This window comes from Molothrus aeneus, chromosome 3 (assembly GCF_037042795.1).
Source record: "Molothrus aeneus isolate 106 chromosome 3, BPBGC_Maene_1.0, whole genome shotgun sequence".
NCBI lineage: Eukaryota > Metazoa > Chordata > Aves > Passeriformes > Icteridae > Molothrus > Molothrus aeneus.
In genome coordinates this window covers 11723370-11736170 of record NC_089648.1, presented here as the reverse complement: position 1 = coordinate 11736170, position 12801 = coordinate 11723370, and the positions used below count along the sequence as shown (strand labels likewise).

General features: G+C 37.1%; 1 protein-coding gene across 18 annotated transcripts in view; it reads right to left on the bottom strand.

The window, feature by feature from the left end:
- The window catches only part of NRXN1 (neurexin 1), a 678763-nt gene that overhangs the window by 339514 nt on the left and 326448 nt on the right, over nt 1-12801 (bottom strand). For all 18 annotated transcript variants that reach the window (XM_066546261.1, XM_066546262.1, XM_066546271.1 and 15 more), the window contains one exon: nt 2795-2968. In XM_066546261.1, the coding sequence (XP_066402358.1) occupies nt 2795-2968 (174 nt within the window). The remainder of the gene's footprint in view (nt 1-2794; nt 2969-12801) is intronic.

Below are 12801 nucleotides of genomic sequence, written 5' to 3'. Positions count from 1 at the left end.
CACAATAAGCATTATAAACTGACACTAGATGCTTTACAATATATTATTAAAACAAATTTCTTATCTCACTACCAAGAATCTTCATGTATGTTAATACTGTGATTTTTTTCCATGTAGTTCAAAGAATACACAAATTGCATTTTATATGCAGATATACACACAGTGCATTTTCTTATAACTCTATAAAAATTATGGTTGTATCATATTTTAAGTGGGAAAAGGAAGTACAATTGATTTGACTGGAGGAAAACTGTGTTGACACAACCTGGCTTTGGGGTTTGGTATTAACAATTCAAAGAGCTAGTTAGCATATTTATCTTTCTAGCTGTTAGCTTCTATCTGTTCTAGTCATTGAAAATTTGTCAAGAAGATGGATTCTGCCAAGTGTAAATTATGTTTCATGTTCAATGATAGAGATATCTCTCTGCCTGTGGTTGAAGCTTCAAAAGGCAAACCTTCCAACATGCCACAGCAATCCCATGGTGACCTTGCTCAAAATGTTTAATGCACTTATGACCGTCAAATCATTGAGAGAAAAAAAATTAGGTACAAAATCTAACAGATAAAATTAATTAGAAGTACATTATGGCTTCAGAGTTTGACAGTTTGACAGAAGAAAGAAAAAGAGTTTTTGTAGTTGTTTTTTTTTTTTTTCCCTGATGTGTACCTGAAAGTTGGGGAATTCAATTCCATAAATCTGAAAAACAGCAAATCCAAGTGCCTCACTTCTCAGGACAGATTTTGCAGAACCTGATGTCTTAACACTGGGCATGTACCAGCTGTCTTTGGGACTGAGAGTGGTGGTGACTAACACTTCTGAAATTACTTCTGCTGCTGTGTCCTGAGCTCTTTGGACCTTTGGACATCCAGTGGCAGGGTGAGATTGGTGCACAACTCCCAGCTCTGTAAGGATGGAGAAGTCCTGGCTGGACACAGCAGCAGAGGTAGGAACAGCTTGAGGCATGCAAGAGGCACCTGAATTCACAAATGACCGAAATCATCTTTTAGGTGGCAGAACAGTTTTTTGGAAATCTGAATCAATGGTCTGCAAACAAAAGACTGACAGATGGGTCAGACATGAGGACTTGAAGTAAACAAGTGAGATGGAAGATATAATTTGCAAGGTTAAGCAGGTTAAGGGGATATTTCATTCCATGCTGTTAAAGATTTCCTTCTGCAGGCAGAAGACTTTTGAGGAGGAAGCTCTCTGGGAGCAAGGCAGCACATCTGGTTTGCCCAGTTTCTTGTGTCAGGTGGTTTTGGTGCTGGGAAAAAAACTCTCTACCAAAAAGGACAATAGCTTTATGGCCTTTATTAAATTGTTGGTAGCTCTACTAAATCCACCCATAGCTGGGTTGTGCCAGTGGCTTAAAAGGTGAATTCACACACCAGGCCTGTGGCAATACTTCTTTGAAGTACAGAAAATTCATTTAGGAAATTACATAATTTCAAAAGAAGCTCTGAAATGCATAATGGAATTAAGACATACTTTGACTCTCTGGAGGGATGGTGCAGGGATGGAATTGCTAAAACCATTCAGAAGGCAGAATCTAATTTTCTAGACTCAGTGGCAAACTAATACATATTTTTGCACTCCTGAAAGACATATGCAAAATTCCTATCTTCTATTTTTCTGTAGCTTTAGTGTCTGTTTCTATATACTAACAATAGAACTTATATTGCTAATTTAAAGTAGCAGGTAAAGAACAAAAATGTTCCAGTTGTCCAAATGCTCTGTAGGCACAACAAAAGAGGAGGCAGACTTTATCCACCAGGAAGCTTTATCTCCTAAAACTTAAGGAACCCCCCAGCTCTCCTTGGATTTTTACAATGTCAATTTGCATACTTAACAAACTTGATATCAAAATCATTAAGATTCCAACTTGAAATAAATTTTATAATGTCATTTACACATTTTTCTGTCCAGAGAAGAATGGCACTGGAGAGAAGGGAGCACATATAAAATTGAACATAAACACAAAATCCAGAATTATGTGAATAAATTATATATGCAGGGACAGAAAATGTATTCAAATTATTCCATAAAGCATAGTAAAAATAATGTGGGATCAAATGACAGCTGGAAAAATAGCTAGAGATTGACATTCCTGAATTAGAAATACACTTCTTCTAATTCTGTCCTCACTTAAATTTCATGATATACCAGATGAGTCAATAAGGGCATAATATTTTGAGATAAAACATATTTGTCTGTTACTGATTTCAGATAGAAAGGTTCATATCAATACTAATTTAAGGGGTGAGCAAAAATACAGAAGATAGAAGATTGGTATTAAAAATGTTCATAAATTAGCCTTGAATTAACCAACTCAAAATGTCTGCTTTAAAATTGGAATTACTTAGCTAATGTCTCAGCATTAACTAATGCCTGAGTGTTATGAAGATATTAAGAACTTCACTGAAGCTAATTGTTACTGTTGTTATCATTAATTAAAATACATCAGTAGTAAACAAAACACATGCAAAAAAAATCTTGCTATTGGGAAGTAAGGAACCTACATTTAACGTTCTGAAGTTAACTCATGTTCTCAGATTAATCTTTGTGCTTTAGGGCAGGCATATGCCTGTCTCCATAATACTAAAAAACACAGCCTTTATGTAAGAAGGGGTGAAGCAAGATCAAGCAGGTAAAATATAGTCTCTTGATATATGGAGTGTAAATATCAAAAAAGCCCTGCAGGATTGGCACAGTACTTTCACTATCATATATATATATATATATATATATATGTATAAAAAACCCAAAAAACAACAAAACCAGCATATTTAATACCTTCACATCCTCTTTCTATTTGCCCATTGCAGAAGAGAGCATCTGAGATGAGATCAGGGAGCCGTCCGTTCAAGTCAACTGATGCAAGGCAGCCTTGGAACCCCTCCTTTGCATGCACCAGCTTGGGCAAGGATTTAAACATTTCTTTGGCCACTCCTCCAATATACAAATCACCTGGTGAGGAGAAATAAATATTAGATACAAAAAAAAAGAACCAGCAGAACCTTTGACCCACTTGATCTTCTGGCCTTTTTGTGCTGAATGACAGATATGTCCAAAAAATATTCTTTGAAATAAATGTAGAAGAAAACAAACACTGATATGCAAAATACTACAGCATTGCAGGACTGTATTTTTTCAAATGTAAATGTAGACTTCAAATTTGTATGGCTGATTACTTAGAAGTATTTGGGCAAGCTTTCCATGTGCCAGCTGACATGGCCAGGAAACATGCATCTATTGCAGAGAGGAGGATTAAATCACAGAATCCCCATCTAGAAACTCATCTAGCACTGGCACAATTGTTCATATAATTGATAAGCAATTTGTTCATGTAATTGTTCAATATCCAGGGAGGCTGGCCACAGACCATGCCAGTGATGGACACAGCACATTGAGATAAAAGGCAACAGGATCCACCTGAAGTCTGTGAATCCAGAATCATCCTTTCAGAAGTACACCAAGAAATAAAAGATTGAGGGACACATGAAAGGAGAAACTTAGAGATACCATTGTTAAACACCAAAATGACCAGCTATCCCCACTGAAACTCATGTGGGATCAAGGGGAGTTAGATGCCTTTAAAACAGCAGTACAAACACTGAGCAAATGGAATTTTACTGCTGCAAATTATTCTAATGGCAGACACCTATAACAAACAGCTTGCTCTATGAACCTCAGGCAACTTAGGACTAAAAACCAGGGCTTTTTTCCCTTCAAGTAATTCCTAGCTCTGTGATAGACTTACTTTGGAAGTACATAACTCTAAATTTCCTCTTCGACACCAAGGGAAGGATGCTTTTTTGTTTTAAAACAATTCAGGCTCTACATTTCTTTCATATGTTGGGTTTGTCCGGTGGACAGAACAGCCACCTTTCCATCCAACATCACCATAAGAACCTCCCTAAGTATGCCTCAAGTGTCAGCCTGCAGGTTTAACCAGGCATTAAATCCTCATTGGTGACATGCTTTTTTGCTAGCACAAATTTGTGGCAGTTTATCTGAATATACATTCTAATCTACATTGTGCTTTCCAGAACAACCCTCAGCCTGGCTGATTTTGGAGCCTAGGCCACAAGACCAGGTGCTCTAGTGACAAAGAGTGTTTCTACCTGACTTCAAATGCAAAAGTGTTGATTTCCTAAGTGATTTCTGAGCTTTGTAGGCAGCTTTTACAGAATGTACTATTGTCACTACCCCATGGGGCTCGTTTTAATCTCCCTCTGATTGGTGTAAATCACAGATAACACCTTTTACTGGTTCTCCTGGCATATTTCTTGCTTGAAAGAGACTGCAATTTAGTGCTGTTTGTAATGGTTTACAGTTTACCTGTGAGGAAATAACCTGAAATGAACAAATGTCTGTAAGACTGAGAAAAATCTTTAGTCACCATGTATCATCCCTAAAATTCAACTGCATTTGAATTAGTGAAATAAAGAGAAAATGGAACATGCTTAGGAAAATGCTTATTAACATATAGAATTAATAAGCAAACTAACCAAAAGTCTTACCAACCTTTGTTGCATCATACATTAGGACACCTCAAACTTTACCCATTCTAAGCAGATAATTTGGAAAATAAGATCTTGCTTTCCTCTAGAGCTCTGAGGTGCATTGTAAATCTCACAAGCGTGAGATTAAACATAACAGATTAAAATATGGTGATCCATCTGTTCCCATAAATGGGATCTAATTCATTCACAGCAGAAAGATTCCTGCATTTTTCAATCTGATGAACTGAAAACAAAGTTAAAACACTTGTGTCATGATAAAGGTTCTTCATCTTTTTCTCAGACAGGGCATCTAGAGAGCAAAACCTTTCCAGGTTTCCTGAAGTTTTGTGCCTTCAGTCACTGCCAGCTCAGAATAGAGAGATAATTCATCTCAACTGATCCAAATAGACTTAAAAGAGGGAAACCATTCCAGAGAATAATATTAAGAAAATCACTTATATGATAAAAAAGTTAAACTTGATCTATTGCACATGACATGTGTAACCTCTTTTTAAAAATATACTGTCCAAGCAACCCTTTTCATTCTGTGATTAGTTACATCTTTAAAACCACAACCTTTCAGATTCATCTCCTGCTAATTCCTGATATCCATCTTTTAAATCTATTGAGATTGCTATACACAGTCATGCAGTAGCTGCCAGTTATGATGGATGGCTAGCAGAAATCCAGGTCAGTGTGCCAACATATAAACTGGAACTCAGAATATTTTCTCCTGAAAATGTACACTGGAACATTGCCAAATAGGTATCATGTGCAGTGAAGTACAATATATTGAGTCTAAATAAGCTGCATCCCTACAGCTTACTTACAGTACCTTAAGAGTGTTGATAATTAGACTGATGATTTTATACTATTAAAGATACAAATTTTACAAATACATGTTCTGGGTAATATTTCAATTTTGTTGATGTTCAAAATAACTTTGAGTTCTGGTTTTCAGAATCAAATGTGCATGTAGTTCACACCTAATACACAAACATATATCTTATGTATTGAGCTGCCATACTGACTATTAGACTTCACCTTTTATAAACTATATAAAAGTATTTTTATGACTATGAGGTAATCTTCCCAGATTTAATATCAAATGTTTAATACCATATGTGTTTTGAGTTTGCTGCTGCTGGCATGAAAAGCACTTTCTCTCAGATACAAAATTTTGCAAAGCTCTGGAATTAAAACTCAGATTTTTAATTTTTATTTTAAAGTTAGTTAATTTTTTCACTTGGTAATTTTTATTATCTGCCATCACAAAATGTTTGCATTGTTACTTTTATTTCAGTTAATGATATGCTACTTTCATGTTCATCTCAATGAAGAGGTGGTTTCCAATAAAACTCAATCCATTAGACTTTCAGGCAAGACAAGATTGCAGGAAATATTGTTAATTAAATTCTACCTCAAACCTGTGATGACAGATATTCAGAAAAGATACAAGATTTTCCCTGTTCCTACTAAGAGAGATCAGAGGACTCAACATAGTGCAATACAAATTCCCTTTCTCACTTATGTAAGTACAGCTTCACTACTGGAAATTTTACTCCAGAGCAAATCCCTTGTTGTGCAGCTGCCTATTTACAGGTGCGAATTACACAGAAGTTATTTCATGAAGTAAGGTACCACAGTTCATCAGATCAATAGTACAAGCTTATGACACTGTGTAAAACTGGCTGGAGCCTAAATGCAACACTAATGCTACACTGCTACCCACTGAAAATGTGCAACCATCGTTTCTGGGACTAAAGTTCAGCTGCTGCCTTCCTTGTACATGTTCTCTTCTAAAGTTCAGTTTGATTTTTAAATGTGTCCCTGAAAACGTCTCATTTTTCTCATATTAATCCCGATTTTCTTTAATTTAAAAAGGAAAATAACAAATTTATATAAAATATCCACCAATTGTCATAGGCAAAGTTGCAGGTAGTAAAAGAAAGAGGTGAGGTAATAGAGTGACCCAAGATTTCCTTCTGATCACTAGAAAAGTGTCAAATAAAGAAATTTATTTCAGAATCACACAATTCTCTTCTTTTTTCTTGCATTCAGAGTCAGTGCACAGATTTATCTCTTTTTTTCTTTTTTTTTCGGAGTTAGAGGATTGTCTCCTCTCTTTGTTTTTCTGAGGAAAAAAGAAAAAAAAAGAAAAAAAAGAAAAAAAGAAAAAAAAAAGAAAAAAAAGGTGTGCATGGCAGGCCAGAGGAATCAGCTGGAAGGCAGCACTTTCACTTTCAGAGCTAGACCTCCTCATGGCAATGGTGGCACTGCTCAGTTGTGCCATAAGCACTCCTAAAGAGAAGATTTTAGTGGGTTTAATCTGCATCTTTTACAAGTACTGCAGATCCTCAGTTATTCCCACAGGATCTTTCCTATTTATACCTATTAATCTCTTTACTGACTTAGAGCTGATTTGTGCTTTAATAACAAGTAAATTTAACACAGAAACAAATTGCTAGCTAATAAATTAACCCGAGTTCTCAATGTATTCATTATTGGAATCACACTTATGCAAAAGCACACAGAACACCACACAACAGTGAGTCACACACAACTGTTGGTAAAACAAATGCCAAGTCCTCCTGTAATAGCTCATCTTTTTTTATCCCAAGCCTCTGCATTTCTTCAAAATAAGAACTTTGCAAATGCTAAACCAAGGAAATGTAAAACAAAGATTGAAAATGCTGTTCTATTTTCTGACTAGCTAATAGCAGTTATTAAGAGTTGTTATCTGGCACTAGTGACATTGCTGACAGGTCACTTCACTGACTTTTCTCCTTTTCTCCATTCCTGAGAATTCTTACATGATATATGCTGGTGGGCAAAAACCATTGACTTCATTTAACAGCTACCATTGTCTTGAAACATGAGTAGAGAGGGAATTGTTTTTCATGTGTTTATGGTGGTAAGAACATAAGAATGCTGCTCAGGTGTGACTGGTGCACCTAGACCCCTTAACAAACCAGCAGCAGGTTGGTACAGAAGATTTGTGACATCAAGCAGCAAGTACTTTAGCCAGGATATAGTTGGGCTTGTTTACTCTCCTACATTTGTGTGTTTCGTGTACATATCTGGTGCTCATTTCTTGAACACCTTTGCTGACAAGAAAGAAAAAAACATTCAAATATGGCCCCACGTATGACTAAAAAAAAATAAAAAATAAGGAGGATATACAACAGTGTAAGGAATTGTGGCTTGACTTTTTCATAATCCATAAAGACAATATCTCTGGAATATTTTTATATGCCTGAACAAAAGCATCGTCAAATCCATCATGCTCTACAAGAGCAGACATTCTCTCCCCCAGTCTCTTGTTGTGCTGCTGGTTTTAAAAGTACTTTCAGTTATTGTCCTAATTTCTCTTTCCTTTTGGAAGAAGTTGCTTTGTCATGTTTCTAATGTCACATTGTACTAAATCACTACCCTGGCTAAGATTGAGAATGCTTCTGCGGTGTACTAGGGTGGTGTTAATCCCCAGGAACAAGATGGATGGCCCTGGCATACCATGGTGGATTCTGAAAACACAGCAGGCATCTCCACAATTCCTTTATATGACACACGAAAATACAAAGGAACATCTGGCTGTGGTGAAGCCAAGGTGTCAGGCACACTTTTCTCCAAATATGCTAGTTCAAAATGATCAAGCATAAAACAGCTTCTTCCCTCAGGCAGGCAAAGACAAAGGAGGACGGCAAAGACTGAGAAATGCCATAGGGAAAGTCTAATCTCAAATGAAAAAAGTGTTCTCTTTATTCCAGTCCCTCCTAAAACAGATGAGCTACTCTTAACAGATCAATAGAAATCACTTTGTAGTATCTTAATAATTGCACTACAAACTTCATGGTGGAACTCATCCCAGGACAACCCACACAATCCCAACTCATGGTATCTTTAAGTCAACTGAATTGTGAAAATAAATTGCTCTCCACAAGCTGAATATGCACCGGCTAAAAGAACAGACACCTGTTCTGGTGTCTGATCACCAATCAAGGGCTGCTGTCTCAAATGGAAATGTCAGGTAGGCTTTCAGATGTCTTTGACACTCTGAAATATGGGAGCCTACTTGGCCTTGATGACCTTCTCAGCTCCCCAGCACACAGAATCACCCACCTTTTGCACATTTGCTTTGTGCAATAGCCAGAGAACAGCAGAGATTTTTCTTTCAAATTTCAGCACACACTTTAGAAAAGGAACTGAGCCTGAATAGTGGGTGAGTGGTCATTCCAGAGTCTCTCCTCACCTTCATCAACACTGAGCAAACATTTGCTCTTTGTTCCATATCAAAAAATGTTTGCTCCTTAAAAAAACATTGATGAGACATAATTGCTCTTTTTTTTTCCCCATAAACCAAGAAGTCTGCACCATAGCCCATTAATAAACAGAAGAACTGTTGACAAAGGCTTAAATGCTGCATCCACACAGTTTCTGCAGCGCATACGCTCCAGCATATGGCTTTTCAAACCCCCTTTGCAGCAGAGAATATGCACTTTGCTGTGCATTCACAGGCCTGCTTGCTGCTAGAGCAAAGCATGACTGGATTTTGTCTACCACTTGCAAGGCAGGGCAGTTGAGGGAAGACATGAAAATGTAAACTTAGTGTTTTATGTCCACTTACTCACTTCAAAGAGTCTGTTCCGGAGCTTCAGTATTGATTTGTGGTTGATGTCTTTTGGTTTTGATGTGATTTTTTTTTTTTTAAGAAAAATAGTCTTTTCAAATATTTTTCTTATTGGAGTGATGAATTCTATCACTTTTAGACCCTCTCTCACCTAAGGAGGGAAAGGGTGGCTAGTTTACTTGTCCAGGCTCTGCTGAGTTATCTGTCCTTTCAAATACTTCAGGCAAGAGGCTGTTTTATGATGTGACAGGTGGTGGCTTTCATCTTTCACATTCCCTATACTGATAACCAAACAAGGCAAAATGTTTACAGGCAAATAAAAAGGAAAAAAATAAAGAAGAATTTCTAGGTTAGCAAGTCACTCTTTTGGGAAGGAATATAGAAACTGATCTTTTCACCCCTATTCTACACTGCTTTCAGTATCTTTTCTGAATACACTATTAAATGTATTAGGAAAGGGAAAAAAAAAAAAAAAAAGAGAAATCACCAGCACTGAAATGCTGACATTGTGGGTTTTCTTTAGGCACACTTATTGGCACAATAGTGCATATTGTAGTTATTTGTCAAGAGAATTGAACTTTGAAGATATTTCTTCCTTTGAGTGATACTTTACTGTTCTTTTTACAATTTCACTGCAGCACTGCCCTGTAGTCCACACTGACAGGAAAAAAAAAGGCAAGGAGAATTTAAGAGATACCAGAAAGAATTTACAGTTGATGGGTGCACCAGGAACAGCATCTTCCAGTTTTCACTTGCCACCAATATCCATGGCAGTCCACAGTGGAGATACAGGTGCTGTTCCACCTCCAATCTCCTGATTCCATCACACTACACAGAACTACATTGAAGACTTTCCACAGTTCCACAAATATTCTTCTGCCAAGAAACTTTTCCTTGTGCTCTGCTGGGTGTGCTGTCCAATTCTGCACCCACCTCTCGGTGCTCAGATTTCATTCTTATTGCAATTTTCAACTCAGTTTAGTGCTCCTCAGGGATTACACAAATGTGCCCATGTTTCACAGGCAAGCAAAGCTGTGTCATAGGGAGTGCTGGTGTGTGAGCAACAGTAACCACACAGCAATGTCCTCAGGAGATAAGCATTGAATAGACAAAAGGAGATATTCAAGATGTAAGTGCTCAAATCTGAAGACTTCTCCAGGTTAAAACCCACCATTTCCCCAACAATTCTGTTCTCAAAAATAATTCTTTTTCTTACAAGAAACAGTCACACGAAAACATTTAACATTTTCCTGACAATAACATTCCTCAGAGTCCCAGTTGCTCTATTTCTCTCTGCTTGTTTTTACCTCCACTAAAGACTAGATGAAGAGCATTGGCATTGAAAAAGATTAAACAGATGTAAAACCAAAGCAGTCTGCTTGTGCAATGGACTGTGAGGAAAGTTGGTGATGCATGTTAAATGGTAAATAATAAAATCTAATTGCCATATAAACGTGCGTGGCAATCCATCTCCCACATAATCAATGCTGAGCCAATTACTCTGCATGAGGGGGATGGCTGTGGTGGAGAGGTGAGGCATTCAAGCACATCAAATGCCCTTCATTTCTTTCCTGTTCTGACCACTTCTAGAGATTGCACACACCTCAAAAATAGACAGAATCTAACAAAGCTGGCAATTGCATGGCATAGTATATTCAGATCTCCCTTCTTCCTGCACTAATTTTTTCCCTCTCTGCTTTATCATCCAACACATGCTCTTTGCAGAGCTTGCTTTCAAAATAGTGAGGAATTCCTCTTTCCAACAGACCTACTAGACCCCAGACATCATCATCTGCAAAACTCTTCCTTTGGCTAGAGCTCCACATAAAGCTACCAACCAGCTGAGGCGCTAAACATTCTTATTTGGAATGCAGGCTGGCAGAGTGTGATTTTTATATGATATTTCTTTTGATCAAGACAATCACATTCAGACTCTGAGGATATTCCATGGAGCTGCCCTTTTGCAAAAAGGATTGCTCAGTTAAAATACCAAGGTTAATGACAGTTCACAGCAGCACTTTTTAAAGCAAATTTAGGATGTGCTTCTTCACTCTGTGTATCTGTGGGGGGGCTAGGATGCAGTGGATGCATATTTATACTAAATATTCAGAGGTTTTGGTAAGTTTTAAGAGCATCTATGTTTCCTGTATAATTCTTAACACAGCTTTTACTTGGTGTTCCGGAAAGGCTTGAAAGAAAGTCCACAATTATCATCAGTAATAACCTGCATGTCAAACAGCTGTAGGAATGAAGGCAAATTTATCCAGTCGTATATGTATGACAGACTGAGAAGAACAGGGGAAAAGAGGCAGAAAACAAAAACCCTTTCACCATGTACTCATCTGACAGACTATTGCATTGTAACTGACTTCATAGTGCAAACTCTAGAATATCTTTATTAAACCTAGAACTGCTGGAATAAATTTTCAATTTTTTACCCCGTCTTATAATTTTGGTAACTTGGATACAATTTCTGAAGGCTTAGCACTATCAAAATTATTTTCACAACCTGGTAGACAGCATTGTTTAGAAGTAGCATGTGAAAAGTGGTCAAAAAAGGAGAATAAAGGAATTCCATTAGACCAGGTTGTCCAATGACCTATTGTTCTCTACTCCTAGAGCTTTGCTACGTAGGAAGATCCAAAGAAGAGTCCTAAGTCCCTTGTTTTTCCTCTGTACAGCGTCTGCTTTCCTTCACTATCATGAAGACAACAGCTGCATTTGCCATTGTCTACTCCAATAGGTCACACTGGGAAGTTCTATTTGCTGTTGACAGTATTTGGAACTCTGTATTTGGAACAGAACATTATTTCTGCATGAAGAATTCACAGCCCACTGGCAAGGTCATTACATTTAGCTCAGGCATGATTATTTGAGAAATTTAGATATTAATACTTCCTCATTTGTACAATGTTCTGTGCTTCTAAAAGCTTTTTTTCTCTAGTGATAAAAATATAAAGGATCACTGCTGTTGATGGAGACTTTGCAATGTAGAGAAAAAAAACATATAATGAGGCAACAATAATAACTGCCTCAGTATAAAACAACAGAGAGAAATATTACATGAAATTAAAACAGCTTCAATTTCCACTGCTGAAACAGGAATTCCTCACTATGATCAAGATTAATTTAGCTCAGCATGAATAACCTACTTTGACAGGCAAATGAAATATCAATAGATTAAGGGACTATTGCAAATCATCAATGAATATACCAGGCTAATAGATCTACTGATAATTTAGTTAATTGCATTCAAAGTTTACAAGGATGAATTAATTGCCAAGCAAATCTTTATGCACATTGAAGAACTCTAATTTGGTACATTTGCAAAACTACTGGTGAAATCAGAAATTAATAGATCTACATTTTTTTCAGGTGCTTCAGTCTAGTCTGTTTTCACAATATTGGACAAAACAGCAAATGGAAAAGCAAACACAGATAGAAGCAGCAGCAGCCCTATCTCAAAAGAATAAAGGAAGCTAGGGGCCAGTGAAGAGATACACAAATGAAAGTAAAACAGACAACAAGAGATCTAGACAGGTTATTTTAATCCAAGTAGGCTGATTCTGATGTGTGCTCTAATATGAATAGCATTTTTTGAGGATGCAGTGATATGAAAGCCCAGGAATAACATATGCTTACAATGGGCTCTAAAACTGACATTTGGG